This window comes from Camelus ferus, chromosome 32 (genome assembly GCF_009834535.1).
Source record: "Camelus ferus isolate YT-003-E chromosome 32, BCGSAC_Cfer_1.0, whole genome shotgun sequence".
Taxonomy (NCBI): domain Eukaryota; kingdom Metazoa; phylum Chordata; class Mammalia; order Artiodactyla; family Camelidae; genus Camelus; species Camelus ferus.
In genome coordinates, this window is record NC_045727.1 from 20,669,147 (window position 1) to 20,694,890 (window position 25,744).

The following is a 25,744-nucleotide window of genomic DNA, read 5'->3' on the forward strand; positions in this document are numbered from 1 at the left end:
AAGCACAGGGAGATTAATTCACCAAAAGTTTACCCAGCAGGCAGGGGCGGTCTGGGGAGCGGCTAGAGACAGACACCTGTTCTCAGGTACTTAGCAATTAAAAATGAAAAATGGTAAGATTTCATTCTAACAAGGTGCACTTTATTTCTTTTTTTGGGTGTATTTTTTTTTCACTTTTTTTTTAGGTTGAAGTATAGTCAGTTTATAATGTGTCATTTATTTCTTTTTAAATGTAGACAAAATGGATACTAAAAAGACATCCAGATGGCCAACAAGCACATGAAAAGATGCTCAACATTACTAATTGTTAGATTAGTATGCAAATCAAAACTACAATGAGGTACCACCTCACACCAGCCAGAAAAACTGTCATTAAAAAGTCTACAAACAATAAATGCTAGAGAGGGTGTGGCAAAAGGGAACCCTCCTACATGGTTGGTGGGAATGTGGGAATGTAAGTTGGTGCAGCCACTATGGAGGACAGTATGGAGATTCCTCAAAAAAACTAAAAATAGACTTACCATATGATCCAGTAATCCCACTCCTGGGCATATATCTGGAGGAAAATATAATTTGAAAAGCCACATGCACCCCAATGTTCACAGCAGCACTGTTTACAATAGTGAAGACACGGAAACAGCCTAAATGTCCATCAACAGATGACTGATTGGATAAAGAAGTTGTGATGTGTTTATACAATGGAATACTACTCAGCCACAAAAAAGGATAAAATAATGCCATTTGCAGCAACATGGATGGACCTGGAGATTGTCATTCTAAGTGAAGTAAGCCAGAAAGAAAAAGAAAAATATATAGTATCACTCATATGTGGAATCAAAAAAAAAAAAGACAAAAGTGAACTTATCTACAAAACAGAGACAGACTCACAGACATAGAGAACAAACTTACGGTTACCAGGGGATAAAGGGAGTAGGAAAGGATAAATTGGGAATTCAAAATTTGCACCTCTTGGGGAGTGATGGAAATGTTAGCTGTCTTGATTGTGGTGGTGGTTTCATGGGTGTGTACATCTACCAAATTCATCAAATTGTACATCTGAAATATGTGTAGTTTACTGTATAGGAATCATACCACAATAAAGGTGTTAAAAAATAACCTGACATTAAAAAAGGCACCGATTTTCAGTGTGAATTTGATGAGTTTTGACAAATGTCAACCAACATGCATCTGTGTTACCATCAACCCAAGTAAAATGTGGAACATCTCTTTCACAATGAAAGTCCCCTGCTTCCCCTCCTAGTTCACCACACCACTCACAGATAATCCCTGTTCTGATTTCTTTCACCATAAGTTTTGGCTGTTCTTGAAACTCCTATAAACAGAATCATGTAGTGTCACTTTTGTGTGAGGGTTCTTTTGCTTAATATGGCTTTCAAGTCCATCTACCTTGTTGCTGAATAATAAACTTCTATAGGATTATCACGTGAGAACTCCAAATTTGTTTATGCATCCTTCTAGGGTTTATTCAAACCCCTGGGTGTTTCCTATTTGGGCTGTTATAAATAAAGCTGCTATGAACATTCTGTGAACGCCCATTTTCATAGCTAAGGATGCACTGCTGAGCCACAGGGAGGACTGCATTTGACTTTACAAGAAACTGCCTCATAGTTTTCAAAGTGGCTAGCTCATTTTACACTCCTAACAGCAGTGTATGAGAATTACAAAACTGTTCCATATCTTCACCAAATTTTCATACTGTCTGTCTTCTAATTTTAACCATTCTGGTGGGTATAAAGTAGTATCTTTTTGTGGGTTTAATTTGCATTTTTTACTCATTCTCAAATTCACTGACTCTTCTGTTGTGCTCAGTTGACTGTTAGTACCGTCTAATTAATTTTTTTTGAACCAAGGATGTTAATTTTATTTCTTTAGGGTTATTTTTTCTATTAAAAAAAAGGTATAAATTACACAGGAAAATTCACCCTTTTTAAATATTAGCTATCTTGATTGTGGTGGTGGCTTCGTAAGTGAGTACAACTATTAAAATTCAAGTTGTACATTTGAAATCTGTGTAGTTCACTGTACAGGAACCAGACCACAATAAAGGCGCTTTTTTAAAAGTTCGCCCTTCTTAATTACACACGTCTGAGAGTTTCGACCGGCCTATGCAGTTGTGTGACACCACTACAATCAAGACAGAACAGTTCCATCAGTCCCTCAAGTTCCCTAGGCCCCTTGGTAGTCAACCTTCCCCGCCGGCGGCGACCACTCCCCTGCTGCCGGGCCACTTGCGCGGATGCCCTGGGAATGGGGTCACACAGCGTGGAGCCTGACAGGACACCCGCGGTCCAGCGACTTTCATACGTGTCTGGGAAGCCTTGGGTGCCCCCAGGGCTAGGGTAGTGAGAAAGCAAACTGCCCCGTAAGAACGTTTTTAAATCCAGGTAAAGCAGGGCAACGTCTGCTGCAAAGGTGGGGCACCACTTCTCCGCGCGCAGCGGCTGGGAAGTCGGCTGGCTTGGCGTGGGGACACTTGCCCTGTAAAATTGTGAGCCGTCAGAAGCTTTGCCGTTTGAAAGTTTATCAATAAAATATATAAAAACAGATTTTTAAAAAACCACGTTGCTTCTGTATAGCACATGGAACTATATTAAATATCTTGTAATAAGCTTTAATGAAGAATATGAAAATGAATATACGTACATGTATGACTGAAACATGCTGCTGTACGCCAAAAACTGACACATTGTAACTGACTATACTTTAATTAAAAAAAAGAAAGAAAGGGCATCCGTAAGAATAAAATACCCGACGCTCGCGGGTTGGATCTTGACCGCTTTGACGCTGTGGCACCGGGCGCAACGTAGCGCTGGCCGTTTCCAGGGAAACCGGGGCGGTTCATCAGTGGAAGCCGCCGGGCCTGAACGACCCCGCCCCCTGGAACGACCCCGCCCCCGGGCCGCCCGCGCCGCACTACGGGGCCTCGGGACCTGCCGGCGCCTCCCGCCCGCGTCAGGACCCTGCCTGCCGGGCTGTCCGCCCCACTGCCCGATAAAGCCCTCGCCCGCCCTGCGTCTGCAGGAGCTGGGGCCGCGGCTGCGCTCCGTCGTCAGGCCGCCGGGCACGGGGGAGAACGCCCTGTCTCGTGAATGCAGGCCCGGACCCGCGGCGGCCGCTCCCCAACGCAGCGCCGTCAGGCAGTGGCACGGGCAGCTCGGCACGCGGGGTCCTCGGCGGGCGGGCCTCGGAGACGGCGGCGGCGGCAACTGGGCAAGAGGCGGCGATGCTGTGGCCGCGGCTGGCGGCGGCCGAGTGGGCGGCGCTGGCCTGGGAGCTGCTGGGAGCTTCGGTGCTGCTGATCGCGGTGCGCTGGCTGGTGCGGCGGCTGGACACGCGGCCTCGGGGCCTGGGCCAGAGCGGGCCCCCGGCCACGCCGCCCCGCGCGGCCGCAGGCCCAGCCCCCGATCCAGGTAAGGCCGGCCCGCCGGTGGGCCCGCGCCCCTCCCGGGCCGGGATCCTCCTCCCCTCCTCCCCGGACCTGCCTCCGGGGCTGGGCGCCCGGGCTCCCTCCCCGGCTCCCATCCCGGGCTCGGAGCCTGCACCCGGCCCAAGTCTGGCTGTGGAAGAGACGTGGAGTGAAGCTCCGCAGCCGTCCCCGTAAGTCGGTGGAAAAGCTGTGAGGCTGCACGCTCGACTGCCTGTCCGTTGCCGGCCTGTGAGTCTGGCTCCCTGACTCGACCGCAAAGGCCGTGCGCGCCCTGCGGCATCCCGGACCTGTCCCGGTGCGCTTTCCGTTCACGCCCTTGCCCGCAAGTCTGGTTTCTTCCTGGGGGATAAGCAAGAGTTCCTCAAGTCTTTCTGCTAGGAAGGTGGAGTTTTATTAGCGGAAAGCACAGTTGATGACCCCACCTTGGCACCTTCAGGGTTAAGCGATCCTTTTTTTTTTTTTTTTTTTTAAAACAACTGAGGGAACTGTCCCCGGAAGGTCCCGCTCCGGTAGAGAGAACACAGGTCCGAGGCAGAAGCCAGGCGGGGAGCAGGCCCGTTGACACGAGGCTCGGCTTGACCTCCATCCTGTCCAGCTGCTGACTGTTTTACCTTCTCATCCCCTTAGGAAAACTTTAGGTGGCACCTTTGTCAATAGCACGCTGATTTGTTCAGTTACATTGCGAGCACTGTGCCCGAGACAAAAAATTAAGGATAAAGGACGGATGTGTCCATTAGCGAGTTTGGAGTGTTTTTTTTACACTAAATTCTTTTTCAATTTTTAACTTTTATTTTTAAATCATTTTAGACTTAGGAGCAGTTGCAAAAATAGTACAGATAAACACATATGAAAAGATGTTCAACAAAGTTAAACTACAGTGAGCAGGGGAGGGCGTAGCTCAAGCGGTAGAGCACGTGGTTAGCATGCAGGAGGTCCTAGGTTCAACCCCCAGCACCTCCTCTGAAAATAAATAAGTAAATCTAACTACCTCCCCCCTCAAAAAAATTAAATTTATTTTGAATTAAACTACAATGATGTATGTTCATGACTATACTTTGGTAAAATATATATATACAAAAAAAAAAAACACCCACAATGAGATATCACTACACACCTATGAGAGTGGCTATAATAAAAAATGGAGATGTTACGAGATGCTGGTGGAAGTGCTGAGAAAGTGGGTCTAATTTACTGCTGGTGGAAATTTTAAAGGTGCAGCTACTCTGAGCTCAGACTGGCAGTTTCTCAAGAAGTTGAGCCTGTACTGCAGTCTTGGGCCTTCACCCTGGAGGAAAGAACACTTAGGCAGAAACCCACATCTGAATGTTTCTAACTTTATCCGCAATTGCCAAAAAGTCTGTAGTGTATAATTCCATGTATATAACATTCTTGAGTTGAAAATATTACAACCATAGCGGACAAATTAGTGGTTGCCAAGGGGAGAGGACAGCGGAGGAGGTTGGGCGAGACAGCATAGGGGCAGCCAGAGGGAGATCTCCGTGGTGATGACACAGTTCAGTGACTATTCAGGTACGTGTGATGACCGATCACGGAATGACATACAAACTCTTACACAAGAGAAGAGTGGCTGTGGGTCCTGGTGAGGCCTGCGACCTAGTTCACTGTGCAGTGCCAGTGTCAGTTGCCTGGTTTGGATGATGCCTTTCAGTGTTTAAGATGTCACCATTGAGGGAAGCCAGGTGATGGGTCCACAGGACCTCTGTGTACTATTTTTCAACTTTTGTTTATAGTTACTTCAAAATGAAGAGTTAAAGGAATCCTGTCTACCATCCACTTCGATTCCCCAATGTTAGTGTCTTTGATAATCTTCCCCACACAAGTGGGAAAGACAGATTATCCCATCTGCAGACCTGCCTCAATTTCTTATACTTGTATCTTGATGTTTCTATCAATCAGTCGATGGAGGTCTTGCAGATACTTCTAATTCTAGCTCAAAGAGTGGGCAAGTGATGGCCCGCATGCTACGTCCGGCACCCACCTATGTTTGGAACACAGTCACAGTCTTTCCTCTGTGGTTGTTCTTGATGTTTGAGGGGACATCGTCTCATAGAGCCTCAGAATCTACTCCCTGACTCTTTACGGAAGTTTGCTGAGACCTCTTGTAACCTTCTCCCTCTTCATTTGTAACGCCCTCCTGACAGTGAGGAGCCTGGCCCTCATTAGGCATGATATACCCGGTGATTTGCCGAGTTCTAGACCACACATAAAATAGCTTCAGAATAACTAACCTGTAACACCGGAGAAACCCACCTGCCCATTCGAGTATGTTTGTGTTCCCTTCCTTAGTCTTTACCGAGAGACCATGGTTACATGTCACTGCCTTCCTACAGTTGAGCTCATTTGCTTTGGTTTGTATTCCACTCGGAGGTCTCCCCCCATCGTACTTTTTGTGCGTGTGAATCATAAACTTGTTTCTAAGTCAGAACAAACCAGGTCACGTTCGGAAGTGCTGCTCTCCGCCTCCCTGCGCTGCTCCTCTCCAGCTCACACCCTCCCAAAAGCGGACCAGTCTCTTGTTTCCATCTTATCCTTTGTTTCTTTTGCACACATGATTAGACACTTATTAAATAAGTTCATAAGAATGTTATTATTATAAGCTAAGTGTATTATGTTAAGAATGTTAGTGACGCAGGGTACATGTTTGTTTTTATTCAGATTGACTTCCTAGCCTACTATGTATCTTGCGAGTTCAGTAAGTATTTACTTGATACCTTCAGAGCTGTAACTGACACTTGAGGATAATCTCTCAGTGTCAGACACAGGCATTATTTTAGCTAATCCTCATTACAGCCTAAGAGGTAGAGATGTTATTAGTCCATTTTATAGATGAGGAAGCCGGGGCTTAGAGTTCACAAAGCTTGCCCAAGGTCACACCGTTAGTGACCTGAGAATTCTGTTGAGGGCTTGCCTGGTTGTGAGGACAAAACCCCCTTCAAACTAGTCTACATTAAAAAGGTAGCTTTAGAGTGAGGACGCAGAGATGGTATGCAAAAGGGAACATTGTCCGGATTGGGTGGGGCTCCTCTGCTTATTCATAGCATCCGCCCCAGTCTCCCCCACCCGTCAAACTTCGCCTTGCATGTGGCTTTGACCTGTCCTATACCTTTTATATCAGTTCCTTGTCACCTCTGCTGCCCTTCTACCTGGGTGTTCCGAAACTCCCCTTTGGGGCTCTCCCTGGGTGGGATCCTGTGGTCAGTAGACCCCTGGAGTAATTTAAAGCCAGCCCCACCAACCTTGTCATTTCAGCCGTAAACCCGTCTTAAAAACCCTCTCCTCCAGTTTCAACGATGTTTTAATACATCCAATTCTTTCCTGATCATCTCTTTGAGTTTCTTGTCTTTTTGACCTCCTTAATCTTTGTTGTGACTCAGATTGTGTGTTTCTTGTTACCCCTGCCTTTAGTCTCTCGGAGTGGTGGGCTCTACCTGTGTGCTTGTAACTCCCAGTCTGTTTTTCCCACTCTAAGCTTCTTGTCTTCTAAATCTCACACTTGAACATCAAAATGCCCACTGGATGTGTGGTTAGGTGTGTCTAATGCTCAGAGCCTAAATCTCCATCTGTTCTCTGTCTCGTAGTCTCTGCCTCGGGTAGAATCACTCCCTAGGGATCCAGGCTGAAGACTGAGGTGTTATCGTCTTCGGGTTCCAGTCCCCCAGGCCCCTCCCCAAGGCATCTATTCTGTCTGTGGTTAAAACATCTTGTTTCTCTCCTCTGAGGCTTCGTATCTAGCCCTTTCGCTGCTTTCCTTCTCCCTGGTTCCAGCTGACCATGCTTACACCTGAACGCCATAGATTTAACTGCTTTCTCCTGGTACATTGATTGGGGCCCCAGCCCCAGCGCCCATCCACTTGCTTGGGGGCTGTGTAACTTGAACCAGTTACTTAGCTTCTCTGATTAAGAATCTCCATCCGTAAAGCAGGGGGTGGGGCGGGGGTGAGCAATGGCGATACCTCCACGTGGAGTTATTGTGAATTTTAAATAATTTAGTGCATGCAGAGGGTTTTAGGACAGACCCAGGCATTCATTAAACAGTAGCTCTTTGTTATCAGTATATGCATACGACTGCTGGAGCTATCTGTGTGGCTCCGCCATTTAAATCTTTACACACTTTCTCATCACTTACAGAATAAGGTGCAAATATATCTGCAAGATAAACTTCTGCAGTTGGAGTTTTGACGGATATTGTCCAGTTGCTTTCCTGGGGATCTGTTCCAGATTATACTCCAAGTGGCCCCAGATGGGTGCCCTGTTTCCCAGTGTACTTGCCTGCCTGGAGTGTCGATGTGACCAGGGCACATAGAAGCACTGCGCTTTTAAGATTCTCATCCAAGTGAACCAGAAACTGCCTCTCAATTTTGTTTAGATGGTTACAAATTTGGAAAGAAAAAAACTTACGAAAATTCTCAGAAAACTCATAGACTTCAAAGAATATGGGTAAATACTGGATTGAAATGAAACTCTGAAGCCAGCTTTTTGCCACTTTGTTTTTTAATTGAAGTATGGTTGATTTACAATATCATACTAGTTTCAGGTGTACAGCATAGTGATTCAGTATTTTTACAGATTATACTCCATTAAAAATTATTACAAGACAGTGGCTGTAATTCCCTGTGCTGTACAATATATCCTTGTTGCTTCTCTATTTTTTACGTAGTAGTTATATCTTTTAATCCTCTTCACCTGCTTTGCCCTCCCCCTTCCCTTTTCCTCTCTAGTAACCACTAGTTCTATCTGTGAGTCTCTTTTTTGTTGTATTCACTGGTTTGTTGTTTTTTTTTCGGTTCCACATATAAGTGATAACATACAGTATTTGTCTTTGTCCATCTGACTTATTTCAGTAAACATGATACCCTCTAAGTCCATCCATGTTGTTGCAAATGGCAAAATTTCACCCTTTTTTATAGCTGAATAGTATTCTGTTGTGTGTGTGTGTGTGTGTGTACCACATCTTCTTTATCCAATCATCTTTTGGTGGACAAGTTGCTTCCATATCTCAGCAATTGTAAGTAATGCTTTTATGAACATTGGGTGTGCATATTTTTTTCAAAGTAATGTTTTTGTTTTCAATATATATATACATACACACACACATACACACCCAAGAGTGGAATTCCTGGATCATATGGAGTTCTATTTTTAATTTTTTGAGGAACCTCCATACTGTTTTCCACAGGAGCTGCACCAGTTTACATTCCCACCAACAGTGTAAGAGGGTACTCTTTTTTTTTTCTCCACATCCTCGCCAACATTTACTATTTGTAACTTTTTGATGATAGCCATTCTGAGAGGTGTGAGGTGATAGCTCATTGTTTTGATTTGCGTTTTCCTGAGTAGCGATGTTGAGCATCTTCATGTGCCTGTTGGCCATCTGTGTGTCTTCTTTGGGAGAATGTCTGTTCAGGTCGTCATCTCCTTGCTTAAATGTGTTCCTAGGTACTTTATTCTTTTTTAATGTGATTTTAAATGGGGTTTGTTTTTTTACTTTCTCTTTCTGATAGTTCATTATTAGCGTATAAAAAAGCAACAGATTTCTGTATACTATTCTTGTATCTGCAGCTTTGCTGAATTCGTGTAAGGGAAGATGTACTTAGAGCCATCGATTGACTTTTGTTGTCTCGGGTCTAGGTGAAATGACGATGGATACCGTCTTGGCGCGACTGAAACTCCTGAATTCAGATGACCTTAGAGAAGAAATGGTCAAAGCCGGGTTGAAATGTGGACCCATTACATCAACCACCAGGTTCATTTTGGAGAAGAAATTGGCTCGGGCTTTATCAGAGCACAGTTCACTGCCTTCACACCCTCCTGACCAGGGTGCCGCAGATGCCCCAGCTCTTGGCCACAAGACACAGAGGCCCGTGCAGTCTGCAGGAGGGAGCCCGGCTGAGCCAGTGGGCTTTTCTGAAGACAGAGACTTTGGTTATGGTGTGGGCCTGAATCCTCCAGAGGAAGATGCTGTGGCCTCTAAGACCTGCTCAGTGTCTTTTGGTGCCTCACCTGGGGTCAACAGCCACAGAGCCACACCAAGAGCCTCCGCAGAGCCACCTGTGTACTATGGGGTGTGTCTGGCCTACGAGGACGCCCCAGTGAGAAATGGTAAGGTGGCAGGTGCCTGGTCTCCTACATGGGCGGTGCGTGGACAGCGGGGAAAAGTGATTTTGAGAATGATAGACAGCAGAGGAGAAGAAAGAATCAAACCAGCATCATCTCCCCACTCCACAGTAACCACTGTTAGCATTTTTCTATAGAACTCACCTGAGTTTTTTGTTGAGCTATGTAGGAATTTTCAGAAATTAAGAAAATTGGATTCTAGAAGATAGACTTCTCTTACGAAGATCTATTGACCAGCTGCCATTTGTTGATTAACCGTCTCTCTCCCTTTTTTTAATTCAACCTGACCACCTTGTATGTTAATGAATGCACATGGTCAGTGAAGATGTAACTTTCAGCATCAAAGAATTGTCATTTTATTTTTTTATCCTGCCTGAAGTATAAGACTTAAGTGTTTTTTGTTTGTTTTGCTGGGAGGAGGTAATTAGGTTTATTTGTTTATTTATTTATCTTTAATGTAGGTGCTGGGGATTGAACCCAGGACCTTGTGCGTGCTAGGCACCCACTCTCCTACTGAGCTGTACCCTCCCGCCAGCATTGTCACTTTAAAGAAGACTAAAAGAGAGAGCATTGGAAAGATTTAGTGAAAGTTTGATGTTGATTAGGATGAAGTTGCTTTTTGTAAGAAGAAAGTACATGTGTGTATTATAGACGCAACCTGCAAAGTAGAAGTAAAGCTGCTTTCTCCCACCCAGCCCTTACTCTGCATTGTGTGGTGGTTCTGTTTTTAACCTTCTGAGGACCTGCCATACTCTGCACCAGTTTACCTTCCCACCAGCAGTGCATGAGGCTCCCTGTCCCCCACATCCTCCCCAACACCTGTTCTTTGTTGTTGGTTATCGTTTTTATATGGCTGTAGTCTGTCTGTATTTATTTGGCAGATTGCTTGGCCATGTCTGTTGACTATTTTTATTGGCCATTGACATTGTCTGTCTTCTGCTGTATCGGGTTAAGAGTATGTTCCCCAGTCTGTCATTTGTGTCGTGTGTGTTTGAGTCACATGCAGAGCTTGACTGTGACGGCTTCCCTGCAGAGCTTTAATATTTTTATGTAATTGGAGCTTTCTTTTTCTTTATGCGGCTGGGTTTCTTAGCATGCTTAGAAAGGCATTCCCCATCCAAATTATGTTTAAAATTCTCTTACATTCTTTACTAATACAGTTTTTAGCTTACTTTAAAAATTATTTTTATTTAGATTATTAGCCCATGAATTTAACTTTTTAGTATGGAATGATACCCTTGGATATAAAAACCATGTGTGTAGGTATAAAGTATGTATCATATATATCTGTGCACATACATATGATGTGTTCTTTTGGCTACCTGAAGCCCTTTTTCTTCAAGACTAAAAATATGAAATATTAACGGGAGAAAAGTGCAGACAACTGGGTAACAATTGTTAGTTATCAGACCCAGGGCTTCAGGTGTGAATTCAGTAACAGTGGCTCCAGTTGGTTACCTCTGATTTCCCTTGTCGCTTTTCCCACACAGAAAGGATCCATGTTTATGAAGATAAAAAGGAAGCCTTGCAAGCTGTCAAGATGATGAAAGGGTCCCGATTCAAAGCTTTCACAAGCAGAGAAGATGCTGAGAAGTTTGCTAGAGGAGTTTGCGACTGCTCCCCTTCACCACGTAAAGCCTCTTTGCCACCTCCTGTGAGGACAGTGCCACTCCTTAGCGATGGTGGCTTGAGAGGTGGGTTGCTCAGCACTTCCCGTCGTGGCGTAACTGTCAGGTTTACTCCTCGCCGCCCCCCCCCGCCCCATTTTCTGTGCTCTGTCTCCTGGTAACTAGTTTTCTCCACCTGCGAGGGGAGTCCACTTTGCTGGGAGTAGAGCGCGGAGCCCAGGCTGTGGAACAGCTAGAGGAGGATGGATCTGTCTGCCAGGCTGGGCAGAGGCAACAGGGCTGGGGGCCGAGTGGGCGGTGGCTCCTGCAGGCCCTGAAGCTGCTGAGGGCCTGTGTCCCCTCCTCCTTCGTTCCCTCCCATTCCGTCTCCTCCCGCTCCGTCCGTTGGTCATGCTCGCCACCTGTTGGACTCAGGGCCTTTTCAGATGCTGAGACCTGTCTGCCCCATCCACCCCAGGGGCTACACCTCCCTCTAGGACCACGGCATCGACTTAGCCCTGGGCCATTCAGCAGTAGTCAGCCTCCTCTGCAGGCTACTCCCAGCTCAGAACAAGGGTCCTGTCAGGGGCCTTTGCAGTCAGCATCGAACACAACCCGGCAGCCCAGCCTCAGTCTCAGCCTCTCCAGGAGCTCACAGCTGCCCTGCTTCTCAGGCCGGCCGGTGTTCCAGAGGAAGTGCCCTCCCCCTGCGGACATTTGGCCTACAGTCGAGAGGCCCATGTCCTCTTCCTCTGTTCCCTCCGATGGAAACCAGACCGATTTCAGACATTACAGGTCTCCCTCTTCACAGTTCGTGGCACTTCCCCTCCAGATGGCTTTCGTGCACCCTTAGGTTTTGTAACTAAGCCCTGGCTCAGGGCCTTTCCGGGAGGGCTCCGTGTGCCTGGAAGATCTCTGTGGATGTTGATGGCGGCCCTTGGGTGTGTGCCGTCTTCCCTCCCAAGCCACAGCCACTGCTGGGGGCCAGGAAACACATCCCTCTTACTTTTTACTCCCAGTGACGTCAGCTTCTGTGGGAAAGGTTTTTATCGCTCTCAGTATAGCCTGGTTTTCTCAATGATGAGAAGAAGTCTGTGAAACTAAATGTTCTTTATTTCTGTCTCTTAACAACAGATGGGTTGTACTTGTCTGAGTCAGAAACAGCAAACAAAGAGCGAGCCAACAGCTATAAAAATCCTCGTACACAAGACCTCACCGCCAAACTTCGGAGAGCTGTGGAGAAGGGAGAGGAGGACACCTTTTCCGACCTGATCTGGAGCAATCCCCGCTATCTGATTGGCTCGGGGGACAACCCGACCATCGTGCAGGTGAGCCCGCCGCCAGCCTCGTGCGTGCTAGGACGGCGGTTGTTGGGCGTGAGGCTCAGAGTCTGCGGGTCTCTTTCAGGAAGGGTGCAGGTACAATGTCATGCACGTCGCTGCCAAGGAGAACCAGGCTTCCATGTGCCAGCTGACCCTGGAGACCCTGGAGAACCCTGAGTTCATGCGGCTCATGTACCCTGACGACGAGCTGCCCATGCTGGAGGAACGCATCCGCTACGTGGTGGACCTGTACCTGAACACGCCAGACAGAGTGGTGCGTCTGCGCCTCCTGGCCAGGCCCTGCCAGGCCCCGGCTGGAGAAGGGGGCTGGGTGCCTAGCGTTTGCATGCCTGTTTACCATGTCCCTGCACTGGCTCAGCTCAGCTCATTGGGGTCAGGGAGCTTAGGAAGGTTTGGCTGGAAGACGGGACCTGCTCACACCCAGGAGGTCCCCCAGGCCTGGCAGGGTGGGTGCACCTGGGGCTCAGCCGGGGTGGAGCTGCCCCCTGGACACTTCCCCAGGGCCCCTGTTCAGATGTGCCTGAGCTGATGGGAGGGCAGGGAGATGCCCAAAAGTTAAAGAGAGAAGGGCGTGTTCCACGCGTATCTTTTTTCCATGTAGCGTGACATTAGGAATATTCCTGTGGGGTGAAAATTGTTCAGTGAAGTAAGGTTTACATAAGGATTCTTGAAACAGAAGGGTTTTGGGAAAACCCATTGATATCTGAGAGCCAAGAATTGTCAACTCAGAGCGAAACTTGGGTGTTTGAAAAGTTGTGGTTGGCAGGGAGAGGAAGCAGAAGCAGCAGGCTGGAGTGGTGTCCTCATACATGCTGAATGTGCACGGTGAGCTGCAGACTGAGAGGCGAGAGCAAACGAGAATGAACAGGAGGGAAGGAGGGGATGGAGATAAACTGGGCCGAGCTAGCAGAGTGAAAGGAAGGCATGAAAGAGAAAGCGGTGGCACATGAAAGCAACAGTGACTGTAAAAGAGGACAGAAGGTGCAAAGTCGAAGAGCTCTGGACGCCGTACGAACAAGCAGTAAGTCAGGGGGTCTGATGGTGCAGTGGAGGGTGTAATCTCTCAGGTACGAACAGACCTGCGGGCCCGACAGAAAATACAGTCTCTTAACATCTTTGCAGTTTGCCTTGAGGACGTGTGTACGTGGGTTCCCCGAGAACACGTAAAGTCTGGAAAGTAGATGTCCCAGGTCACCTGCTCTGGCTGTAACGCACCAAAAGCAGGAATCCATTCAAGTGTTGGCCATAAGTTCTTGGGTGGTTTAGAAAGCACAGGGGCTCCTCAGAGACTACGAGGTGGGTGAGAAGCGGGGTTGGGTCAGCGGGGGTGTCGGAGAGCCCAGAGCTTGCTGTCTGATAGGGATGGAAGTTTCTGGCACGAAGGAGGGGAGATTGGGGTCTCGTTGGTGGGACTTGGAGCAGGTTAGAGACGGACAGTTTGCAGCGTGAGGGTGTGGAGCAGCCAGAAGGCTGTGTGAGTGTGGGGGCCACTGTGAGGCTCTGAATGCCGGGTGGAACCAGCTGGCCCTGATGTGTAGCGGCCCTGGCTCCGCAGGCCTGGCAGGGGGCTCGGACTCTGGCTGGAGCCTGGGCCGCAGAACTGGAGTTACCTCAGGTAGAAGGTGATCAGGAAGGGCCTGATTCAGGAATGGAACACAGCCATGCTCAGCCTCTCTACTGTCTGCAGCTGCAGCAGGGGGCAGAGTCATAACATTAGGGCAGAGACTGGATGGCCCACAGAGCCCCAAAGGTTTATGACGTGGCCCTTGAACTGCAAGCTTGCCAACCCTGGACAAAGGGCGGGGGGTGTGGGAGGGCAAACACCCAGGACTTTTCAGCTCAGGAAGTTGTCTTAGATGGAGCAGTGGCCCAAGGAGGCATGGACCCGTGGCCCAAGGAGGCATGGACCCGTGGCAGGAGCTGACCTGAGGATGTTTGCTTGCACGAGGTCCCCGGGGTCACCGGGTGGAGAGGTACTGGAGCTGGGAGCAACCCTGGGCAGCAAGGTCCCTTGGAGTCTTGGTACCTGGCGAGGAGCCCTGGAAACAGCAGCTGTGGCGTATGGAAGGAGGGGACAGCCTGCCAGGGATGTCAGAGCTGGTAGCTGCAGGTGGACTGCAGGGCTGCCGTGAGTGGGTTCTGTTTTGGACGCTCTGTGGCTGACTTGTGATATTATCTGCTAGAGAGTGTTTTGAGTACAGACCAAAACATAGTCTTGGTTTGTCCTGAATGTGGCCGTCATCTGTTTATTTTGCTTTTTGAGCACTGATTTTTAAGACAGTGTACTGGGCCCTGAATTGTTAAAGCTACTGTTTGCTGAGCAGGTGTTAGACCCCAGCTCTTCTGTGAACTCCCCGCCAGCAAAGGGTACACAGTAACGACGGCCATGCCACCCTCAAGCCTTGGCATAAAGTGGGGAGGTGCCAGCATGCCAGTGATTTTTCAGTTAGAAAAACACTGTCTTTTGTGGTCTTTATTTTCAAGGGTTTTGTTTGACTGTTTTACTAAATACATATTTGCACCTTAAAGTGGCTTCATGAAACACAAGAAGCGTAAATAGGAAGTAAGTGCTCTTTCTTTACTTCTCTCCCAGGGCTACGACACACCGTTGCACTTTGCTTGTAAGTTTGGAAATGCAGATGTGGTCAATGTGCTTTCTTCACACCCTCTGACTGTAAAAAACCCAAGAAATAAATACGATAAAACACCTGAAGACGTAAGTATCCATTACAGTGCTATTACCGGTCAGTGTTAGAAGTGAAAACGCAGGGAAGTACAGCCTGCGGTCACAGCCGCTGTGAGGTCACAAGTGACTCTGACTGTGTGTGTGTGTTTGCCTCGGGGCACACCTGAGGACTCTGGTTGTTGAGTAAGACATGCTCTGTGAAGAAGCTGCGTCTGTAGAGCCAGGAGGGAGTGAACTGCCCCAGTTTGCTGATCATATTTTCCTTAAACTGGTGGTCGAATTGTGTTCAGCAGCACCTGTCTTTGATCAGGTGCCCTCTGTGCATACTTTAGTTGACCAGGGTCAGAGAGAACACGGGAGGTGGGGGTCGTGGTGAGGATGGAGATGGTGAGGACGATGGTGCTGCAAGGGGCTGATGGGTGTTCAGCTCAGCGTGCACCAGCGGCCGTCCTAAGCCCTTCCCGTGTAGCCTCACTTTCCCCATACAAGCCGTATGAAGCAGGCCTCGTCATGATCTGTGTTGACAGTTGAGCAAAATATGCCTTCCAGAGGCCAGAGGTGCCTCTGCAGTGAGGTGGAGAGGGGCGGGGACTGGAAAAGAACTGGAAGATGGGTTAATCTGAACCATGCATAGGAGCGGTTAGCTGGCCTGGACCCACCAGCCCCTCGGAGATAGAATCCCAAGGGTCCCGTTCGGTAGCGAGCGCTTCCTTTGTAGTGGCTGTGATTACACACAGGTAGGGCCCACCTCTAGAAAGTCTGGAATGCACATGAAAGGGTAAAATTTACCAGGCCATTCTACAAGCCAGAAATTAACATTATTTTGCATAAATCTGATTCAACTTTTCATGTGCTTTTTTTTTTTTTTCAATAGAAAAGGCTGTCTGGTAACTAACACTTTTAAAGCATTTGCCATCTCACAATCGGTTACAGAATTTAAAAGAAAATACTTAGTTGTGGTAGTCAAAGGGTACAGCTGTACCCTTGTAGTTTGTTCCTCTGACAGGAGTTGGGAATTCCCTCCTTCTTGTAAGGTTATTGGTTTTTTTACTGCTTCTAGCTAAAGTGTTCACAGTTCTCGACTGGATGAGAACATCGTTTCCTCTGGCTGCCAAAATAAAACACGTGTCCCAGGCTGGAGAGGAGTTCTTCTTCAACCCAGCCAGACAGCAGTGAACAGCGCCCAGGCAGCGAGATGCTAGGGACTGAGGGTAGACGTGTCTGCGTGTCTTGGCTCTGACTTGGTGGTGCACTTGAAGATTTCCTTTCCTTGCACAAAATTAGAAAATGATAAATTCACCCTTAATCTCAGAGTTTGTTCCTCTTGTCCCAGCCCCTGTGAACTTTTACAAAAAATTCTAGGAAGAAGATAACACTGTTCAACACACTTTAAAAAAATTTTTTTTCTATTGAAGTAGTATTGATTTATAATATTATGTTAGTTTCTGGTGTATCGCAAAGGGATTCAGTTACATGTGTTCTTTTTCAGATCCTTTTCTACTATGGTTTATACAGGATATTGAGTACAGTTCCCTGTGCTGTACAGCAGGACCTTGTTGTTTATCTGTTACGTATCTAGTACTTTGTACCTGCTAATCCCAGACTCCCAGTTTATCTCTCCTCCCCTCCCCTTTCCCCCCTGGTAACCATAAGTATGTTTTCTGTGTCTGTGAGTCTGTTTCTGTTTCATAAATAAGTTCATTTGTGTCATATTTTAGATTCATATCACATGTAAGTGATATCATATGGTATTTGTCTTTGTCTGTCTGACTTATTTCACTTACTGTGATAATTTCTAGGTCCATCCATGTTGCTGTAATGGCATTATTTCATTCTTTTTTATGGCTGAGTAGTATTCCATTATGTATAAATATACCACATCTTCTTTACCCAGTCATCTGTCGATGGACATTTAGGCTGTTTCTGTGTCTCGGCTGTTGTAAATAGTGCTGCTGTGAACGTTGGGGTGCAGGTATCTTTTCAAATTAAGAGTTTCCTCCAGATGTATACCCAGGAGTGGGATTGATGGATCATACAATAACTCTTATTTTTAGTTTTTTAAGGAACCTCTGTACTGTTTTCTATAATGGCTGTACCAAACTACCTTCCCACCAACAATGTAGGAGAGTTCCGTTTTCCCTGTACCCTCTGCAGCATTTGTGGACTTTTTAATGATGGCCATTCTGACCACTGTGAAGTGATACCTGATCGTAGTTTTGATTTGCACTTTTCTGATAATTAGCAATATTGAGCATTTTTTCACGTGCCTATTGGCCATCTATTTGTCTTCTTTGGAAAAATAACTATTTAGGTCTTCTGCCCATTTTTTGATCGGGTTGGTTGTTTTTGTGGTACTGAGTTGTATGAGCTGTTTGTGTATGTTGGAAATTAGTCCCTTGTCGGTCACATCATTTGCAAGTACTTTCTCCCATTCCATAGGTTGTCTTTTCGTTTTGTTTATGGTTTCCTTTGCTGTACAAAAGCCTGTACGTTTGATTAGGTCTCATTTATTTATTTTTGCTTTTATTTCTGTTGCCTTGGTAGACTGCCCTAGGAGAACATTGCTGAGATTTATGTCAGAGAATGTTTTGCCCGTGTTCTTTTCTAGGAGTTTTATGGTGTCTTGCCTTTATTTAAGTGTTTAAGCCATCTTGAGTTTATTTTTATGGGTGGTGTGGGGAGTGTTCTAATTTTATTGATTTATATGCTGCTGTCCAGCTTTCCCAACACTACTTGCTGAAGAGACTGCCTTTTCTCCATGGTATATTCTTGTCTCCTTTGTTGGAGATTAACTGACCGTAGGTGTGTTTACTTCTGGGCGCTCCATTCTCAGTGCACATTTTTTGATGGTGGGCTTATGCAGTATTCAGCATTAGGATACTATCCTTGTTTTGTTGACTTTACAGCTTGCTTTTTAAAAATCATTTTAATGATAAGAAAATGTGGTAAATTAGATTTAGAGTGTTCACTTACTCTCTTTTTTTTGGTGGGGGGAGAGGTAATTAGGTTTATTTATTTATATTATTATTATTGTTTATTTTTTGATGGAGGTACTGGGGATTGAACCCAGGACCTTTTGCATGCTAAGCACATGCTCTACCACTTACTATACCCTCCCCTTTTCTTTAAAATAGGTTATTTGTGAAAGGAGCAAAAATAAATCTGTGGAGCTGAAGGAGCGGATTAGAGACTATTTAAAGGGTAAGGTGGGGAACGGGTGGTGGGAAGTGGGCCCAGGTGGAGGTCCTGGGCAGCGTCCGGGCCTGGTCTTGCAAGTGAGGGTGAAGCGGGGCTGCAGGGAGGCCCTCAGAATTACCCTTTGTTCACCTGTTTTCTGGGAGACCAACTTGTCTGTCACTTGACTGTGGCTCACGGCCTCGGCCCTCAACCTCTGCGGGCCTGTCTTGCAGGTTTCTGTGGCCCCTTCTTTTCAGGTGGAGGGGGGCGGCTGCCCTGAGCCCCTCAGGCAAGAAGGGGTAGGTCGGCGGGTGGGTGGGTCCCTGCTGGCCCTGTCACCCCACAGCCGCTGCCCTAGGCCCTGCCCCTCCTCCGGCTCCCTTGCCGGCACCCCTCTTGTGGCCTCTGCAGCCCTGGGTTTTGAGACCGTGACCCGTGGGGCCACCCCTCCTGCTTGGCTCCGCAAGCTTTGCCAGTGCTTTCTCTGGCCTCACGCCCCTGGTCCGGAGCGTGTGGGCCGTGGCATTGGCATCTCCTGGCGTGCAGGCTTTGGGGGGAAGGTGGCAGCCTGCGGGAAGGGTTTTTCCCAGCGTCGTCCTCTGTGCTGCTCCAGTGAGTTTGGGAAGCCAGCCGCGGAAGCACCTGTCCTGTGCCCTTTCGCCAGAAGCCCGGTGGTGCCGCTCGCGGGACGACACTGCAGCAGAGATCTGGCCTCCCCGTGGGCCGGTCTCCGCTCCTCTGTTGGCTGGCGTCCCTGTCCGCCCACCTTGCTCCATGGGCCGCAGGGGTGGCTAAGGCCTGCCTCCCTGCTCTTCTGGGCGCGCTCCCGCCGCACTGTGCCACCTGGCCTGGCAAAGTGTCTTGGATTCAGCAAAAGACACTAAGATACACAAAAGGGAGTGGGGAGGTTCAAGTGCTCCCCGTGCTGATCATGCCCCCAGTCCCGCTCTCGGTCCATGTAAGAACCTGCTGCCCCTTCCTTCCTGCTTCTCATTGGAGGAACGCGGGCGTGTTCTGTGTGGGACGGCGCACCCTGGCCTCTTGCCCGGGTCCTTTAGCTCCAGAGCTTCTGCGGCCTTCTTACTACTGTTACCATGGACCCCGTGCGGGGCCTGTGGGGTGGCGAACATCCACTGAGCTGGGGGCAGCCCAGGCAGGCAGTTGAGCCCTGGTGTGTTTCCTCCTGCAGGTCACTATTACGTGCCCCTCCTGAGAGCAGAGGATACATCTTCTCCGGTGATTGGGGAGCTGTGGTCTTCAGACCAGACCAACGAGGCCTCTCACGTCAGCCACAGTGGAGGCGGCCCCAGGGACCCTGTTCTGACCCTGCGAGCCTTTGTGGGGCCCCTGAGTCCGTCCAAGGTGAGCTGTGGAAGCTTCTGGAACCAGCTCCTGGCTGTCCCCAACAGAAGCATTGGGTTGTTCCAGCCTCTTGCTTTGTTCTGGTCCTTAGAGACCAGGTTTCGTGGAATCTCAGTGACTTGTCAGAGGCTTCAGAACTTTTGCTGGAGGAACTAGTGTCTTGACCCCGTTCTTCACTGGTTAGCCAGGGCGGCTGTGTGCTGAGCCCATACTTCCAAGAGGCAAGGTATCCCTGGCCAACCCTCCCCACGCTGTCGGCACCTGCTCCCATCTGTGTCGGTGGCCCTTCTCAGCGCTGTGCCGGGCTGGCTAGGCTGTCCCTTCAAGTATTCTTGGATTTGTATTGTCACTAGGAAACTTTATTTGCAGACTGAAGTTCCTTCCAGACCAAGACATTTCATACGCTGACCGGTATATAATCTTGGTAAATGAAAAGTTCTAGACAATTAGTTACCTGAGACTGTAAAAATGTCAGGATTAGAGTTAGCCACATACAACGTAAAAAGCATGAACGTTTGTTTTCTTCTTGTGCAGTGGGGAAATGGCTCGAGGCCCTTGGGGTGGCAGCCCTGGTGTGGCTCTGACCCTCAGTCCAGCCCAGGGCCTCCCCCTCCCCTCACGGGACCTTGTCAGAGCACCCCCCCACCCCCACCCCGGTCATCTCTGGAATGTGCTCTCTTGGCTCTGGGACAGGTGGGCCTAGGGACCACGGGGCACAGCACAGCTCAGCACACGTTTTTGTAGGCAGAAGACTTCCGCCGACTCTGGAAGACCCCACCCCGAGAGAAAGCGGGCTTCTTTCACAACGTCAGGAAATCCGATCCAGAAAGAGGCATCGAGAGAGTGGGAAGGTACTTGAAGGGCATGAAGGGACGAGGAGCTGTGGTGCTGTTGCGTGGCCCGCCGTGTGCTTGTCTGGAGGTTGCGGGGGAAGTGCAGCTGCTTTCAGGCGGTAGCTCCCAGGTGTTTCCTGGGAGGTTCTAAAGCCTCTCAGGCCGGGTTCCTTGCAGACGTGCACAGCGCAGCTTGTGCAGCACAAGTCTCTGTTAGTATGGTCCTGCGGGGGCGAGGGGGGTCCGAGGGCGCTACAGTGTGTGGTGGAAGGTGCCCCATGATGAACAGGGAAGTGAACACACCAGGTGGGTGTGGCCAGAAGGTACTAGTCAGAGAAGCCCCTGGAAAGGATTTTGTCTGCAGTCGAGAAGCTAATTTATGTGGGAAATAAACAAAGCTTAACTGAATTTTTCAGAACTTTTTCTCAAAATATGTGCCTGGTTTTAGGTTTTCCGCTTGCAAGCGAAAAGGACTTTAGAATTTTTATGTCTGGCCCAAACCAGAATCATCTCCAACTTTATACAGTTGTTTTATGAAAACCAGAAAGTCTTCTGTCAGTGAGTGGTTTGGCCTTTCCTCCCTCTTGAATGTGTCGGTGTGAAGGGTGTGTTGTGGCTGGGGTCTCCTTTCTCCCTGGTGACCTTGGCTCACTCCTGACCATGACAGAGCCCAAGAGCAAGGCTATGCTCAGCCTGACCCTGGGAGGGGCGCCCCTTCAGAAAACCGAGAGTGCGCCTTTAGCCCCAAGCAGAGGATCATGTAGAGTCTCCACCAGGATTGCAGGTGCTGTCCCGCCACTTCCAGAATCAGGCGCTGTCTCCTGCCTAGTCAGTTCTGTGGGCGTTGTTCTGGTCTCACAAGTGGTCATTGTGCTTTATTCTTACAGGGAGCTGGCCCACGAGCTGGGGTACCCCTGGGTCGAGTACTGGGACTTTCTGGGCTGTTTTGTTGATCTGTCTTCCCAGGCAGGCCTGCAAAAGCTAGAAGAATATCTTACTCAGCAGGAAGTAGGCAAAAATCCCCAATACGGCATGGGAGAAGACGCAGCCTGCTGCCAGGACAACGCTTCGGCCCCCCCGGGTGAGCTGTCCGCGGCCCCTCCTGCTAGGGGTCTCAGGCCCAGCCCCACCGCAGCTTCCTGCTCGTTTTCCTGCCTTGGGGGAGGCCACCCGGGCCCAGAGGCTGTATTTCTCTTTGTTGGGTCCTGCCTGCCACTTCCAGGGAGCAGCCCAAGGGGTTTTCTGTCTTGGAATCTGAGGAGGGGGCTTTGAGTGTGGGGGACTTGCTATGGAGAGGTTCGCGGCCGTGCTGATGGCAGCACAGGGTACGTTCCTCTCGCCCCTGAGAGCCGCCCTCTGTCCCCATAGGCCGTCACCGGAGGTGCAGCAACTCCGTCTCTGTGAGGGCCTTTCTAGATGGGGACGATGGCGTGAGCGTGGAAGAGACCAAAACCCGGGAGAGCTCGGCTCCAAACGGCAGCCGGCCCCCGGGCGCTGCCCTCGGAGGCTCAGGATGCGACAACCCTTCCTGGGAGCATACCAGCCCTGTGGAGGCCCACGCTCCGACCAGCCCCCGCAGCAGCGGACACAGGCTGTGTGGCCGCCTGAGCCGTGAGAAGAGGCCCGAGGACCTGAATGGGGAGGGGGCCCTCCTGTCACCTGTCTCCGGCCTGACTGCTGAGTTCCATAAACTGAATTTGCAGAATCTAGGAAGTGGCTTTTCTAAGACACCAGATGAAAGTGCAGAGACCCCAGCATCGAACGGGGACGCAGGAGAGAATGACTGGTTAGAACCGCTTGCTGCCGACAAACTCGGAAATAACCAGACAAGGACAGAAAACGAAATGTCAGCTGGAATTGCTAAAATGTGCCTGGGCCCCAGGAGTCCTGGGCGTGAGGCCCACCATGGCTGCAGCTTTGTACCTCTGGAGCCCTCGGGGGTCCCCGCCTCGCAGGAGCCCAGACAGAGGCTCTTCCTTTTGGGGTACGAGCTGGGGTGTGCACACGGTGCTGCTGGGGGGTGTGGGGCGTGAGGACCAGGGCCGCTGTTGGGGGCCCATTGGCCGCTCCTCTGCCCACAGCCTGACTGATGGGCAGTCTCCTTCCCTCTCTCCAGTTTGTAGCTTCTTGATGCTCCTCGACCATCTTCTAAGTCGTGGAAGATGGCATCCTCCTTTCTGGCCCATCCCCCCATCCCTGTACTTCCTAGGAAGCGGTTGTCCCCAGGATGACTGAGCTGTCCTAGGAGTTTAGTTTGTTTTAGGAAGAAAGACCCCTCAGGGTCAGTCCCAGGCCCCCGGCTGATGGGCTGTCCCCAGCCCCAGGATGCTCTGTGGCCTGAAGGGGCTTTATGCAGAACAAACATGCTTTCAGAGCACGGCAGGTCCAGGGCTCCTCCCTGCATCCCCTCCGCTGCCCTGCCTGGGCTGCTCGCAGCCTGGACCGCAGCCCTGACAGCTGGCGGTGACAGGCCGGCTCCCATGCCGCCTGGTCCTCCTCCAGTTCTCCAGGATGTGTGCTGCTAGACATCTGAGTTTGTAACCATGGCTGCTTCTGTGTTTTCTCGTACCTTCTAGAGAAGAGCCATCCAAGCTGGATCGCGACGTTCTGGCCGCTCTAGAGTGTGCAGACGTGGACCCTCGGCAGTACCCGGCCGTGCACCGGTGGAGGGGCGCCGTGCTGTGCTACCCGCCCGCGGACAGACAGAGGTACCAGGGGCTCGGAGGCGATCTGCTTGTCACGTGGGGTATCGGGAGCTGGGTTCTCGGGAGGGTTCGTCTGGAACATAGAAGACCTGTCGGCCACGCTGGCAGCGGGGGCACTGCTGATAGGCAAGTTGGGGGGCGCAGGGATGGGGGGTGCAGGGATTCCTGTTCAGGGTCACTCGACTCGAGGGGGAAATAGTATGAGCTTTCCGCCTTCAAGGCCCCTGGTTCTGAGGTTTGAGGCACCTCTTTTCGGAGCTGCAGGGCTCCCCAGGCTCTGGTGCAGGGGCCCAAGTTCTGTGGTGGCCTGTGCCTTCCCCATCCTGTTCAACTGTCTGTGCTGACTGACTGCTCTTGGTTCCCCAGCTGGCCGAGCCCCGCGCTGAAAGGGAAGGTGAAGTCGCAGCTGCTGGATCTTGGCTGTGCTCCCAGCGGCAGCCCCGGCAGGAGCAGCCCCGTGGCAGGCAGCCCCGGGAAGCCTGGCCCCGCTCCCCACTCCCCCGGCCCAGGCAGCCCTGGGCGCTACAGCCCCGCAAACAGGGGCCACCTCCGCAGGATGGTGCGCCTGGGCCCACTCCCCGTCTTGTAGGGCCCGAGCGCTGTGCGGCTCTTGGTTCCCCCTTCACTTTTAAAGACAGAAAGGTAATGTGCTTATTGCTAAAATTTCACACACACACACAAAAACATACATGTATTCTGATTAATTTATCAATTCTCGTTTAGAGGGGAACAGTTTTAGACAATGCCAACATTCTGTATAAAATTCAGCTTTCTGGTACTTTGTGAGAAGTTGATGAAAGCACACACAGATCAGATTTCCTGAAACCTGTCTGCGTGGTGACGACACAGACTTCAGTTAGCCGTCCCTAGTTGCACACGAGACAGAGGAGGGCTCTGGGGCTGCCAGCTCGCCAGATGGCCAGTGAGCGCCCCGTTGGCGGCGGCAGCATTCCGCCAGCAGCTGCGCTTGCTGCAACTCTGTTCTTAAGAAAAAGGTGATTTTTGCACCGTCTTCCTTTTCCGGGGAGGGTCTTTGACTTTCTAGTTCCTGGTAGAAAATCCTCCTTGCTTTGCCTGTCGATCTCATTGGTCAGACAAAGTGGTGAGGTGGATGTCCGGGACCCAGTGGACCTTGAATGTCTTAGACTTGCATCGATACTCGGAATTTTAGTCACTGTAAACCTTTAACTGGGTGACCAGAAGATAAAACTACCTTTTCACTCAGAAAAAATTGAGCCACTGGGAGTCATGCAAACACAGAACTCATGCACCAGTGGTCACTACAAGATGTTTTTTCACCAGCACTTGACCTTTCACGGTGCACCTTGTTTAGCTGCCAACGCAGTGGTGATAAAATCAAACTGTTCCCTAGTTTTGAAACGTATCCCGTATGTTAGAATTCATTTCAGAAAAGAGTGTCACATTTTAGTACAGAAACTAAAGCTTTGCTTCAGGGGGTGTGTCTGATCTGGGTTTCGTTACCCTAGTGTGGGTTTATCTCAGCCTTCCCCGTGGCTCTGCCTCCCGCAGGGTCTGTGTGCACAGAGCCTGGGAACCCACGTAGCACCGCATGCCAAGGACGCCAAGCTGAGGTCTGGTTTCTCCCTGGTGTTACCACTGCTCACACACAAGCAGTATCCTGGGAACATCTCCAGTGTCTGATCCAAAGTGCAAACTACCAATGCTTCTGCCGACTTCAGTGCCTTTTGTAAATCACTTTTGATTCTCCTGGACTTTTTGAGAATATACAGGGATAGGAAGTAGGCATAGAAGAGCTTTTTTATTTGTAAAAATTCTGATGTGAAACTTGTTTTTTTTTAAGTGTATTTCTTCACACAATAACGAGATAATAGGTCAGGAATATTGGAACCAAGATTTAGGTTTTAAAATTCAAAAGGTTGTTACACAGGGTGGTACGACTTGTGCAGAGACGCTCTAGCTGTAAGACAGAAAACTACGTTCTGTTCTAAAAACCAAACAGCACATTTAAAAGGCACCTGTTCTCAGAGAAGTCACAACACAGGAATATTCACAGGGATGATCCGTGTTCTCCGAAGTCCAGCTGTGCTGTCCTGTGTGTTGTAAATATCCATGTGGAAATTAAAAGTGGTTTGCCCTAATTCTGCAGGCTGTTTTCTCAAATTGAGGCCTTTGACTTTCTCCACATGTTTACATGAGGTGGTCCTGGTTGCAGTGAATGCATTATCACATGTCCTATGGCAGGTTTGTCTTTTTAAAACTACTTAATGAAATAAATTATTTTTAAACCCACATGGTAATCATACGCTTTCAGAAAGATCTCTCTCACCCTTGCCCTGGCAAAATGTCCTTTTTAGCAAAATTTTAAGCAGTGTTTTGCTTAAACAGTACAGCCATCTCAGTGGTTTATTTGCGGGAGTGGTTGGAGCAACACAGGCAGGAGGAACCTGTGGCCCTTCCTCCTGGCGC

The 25,744-nt window shown here is 49.4% G+C and overlaps 1 protein-coding gene across 1 annotated transcript; it reads left to right on the forward strand.

The window, feature by feature from the left end:
* The first annotated feature begins 3,181 nt into the window (after positions 1-3,181).
* ANKLE2 (ankyrin repeat and LEM domain containing 2) lies at positions 3,182-25,567 on the forward strand. Its single transcript, XM_032471946.1, has 13 exons — positions 3,182-3,431; positions 9,098-9,568; positions 11,074-11,277; positions 12,325-12,518; positions 12,598-12,786; positions 15,127-15,249; positions 18,354-18,420; positions 19,586-19,758; positions 20,503-20,609; positions 21,479-21,672; positions 21,960-22,575; positions 23,168-23,299; positions 23,663-25,567. The coding sequence occupies exons 1-13, from the start codon at positions 3,245-3,247 to the stop codon at positions 23,883-23,885; spliced, it is 2,880 nt and encodes a 959-aa protein (XP_032327837.1). The 5' UTR covers positions 3,182-3,244; the 3' UTR covers positions 23,886-25,567.
* The last annotated feature ends 177 nt before the right edge of the window (positions 25,568-25,744 follow it).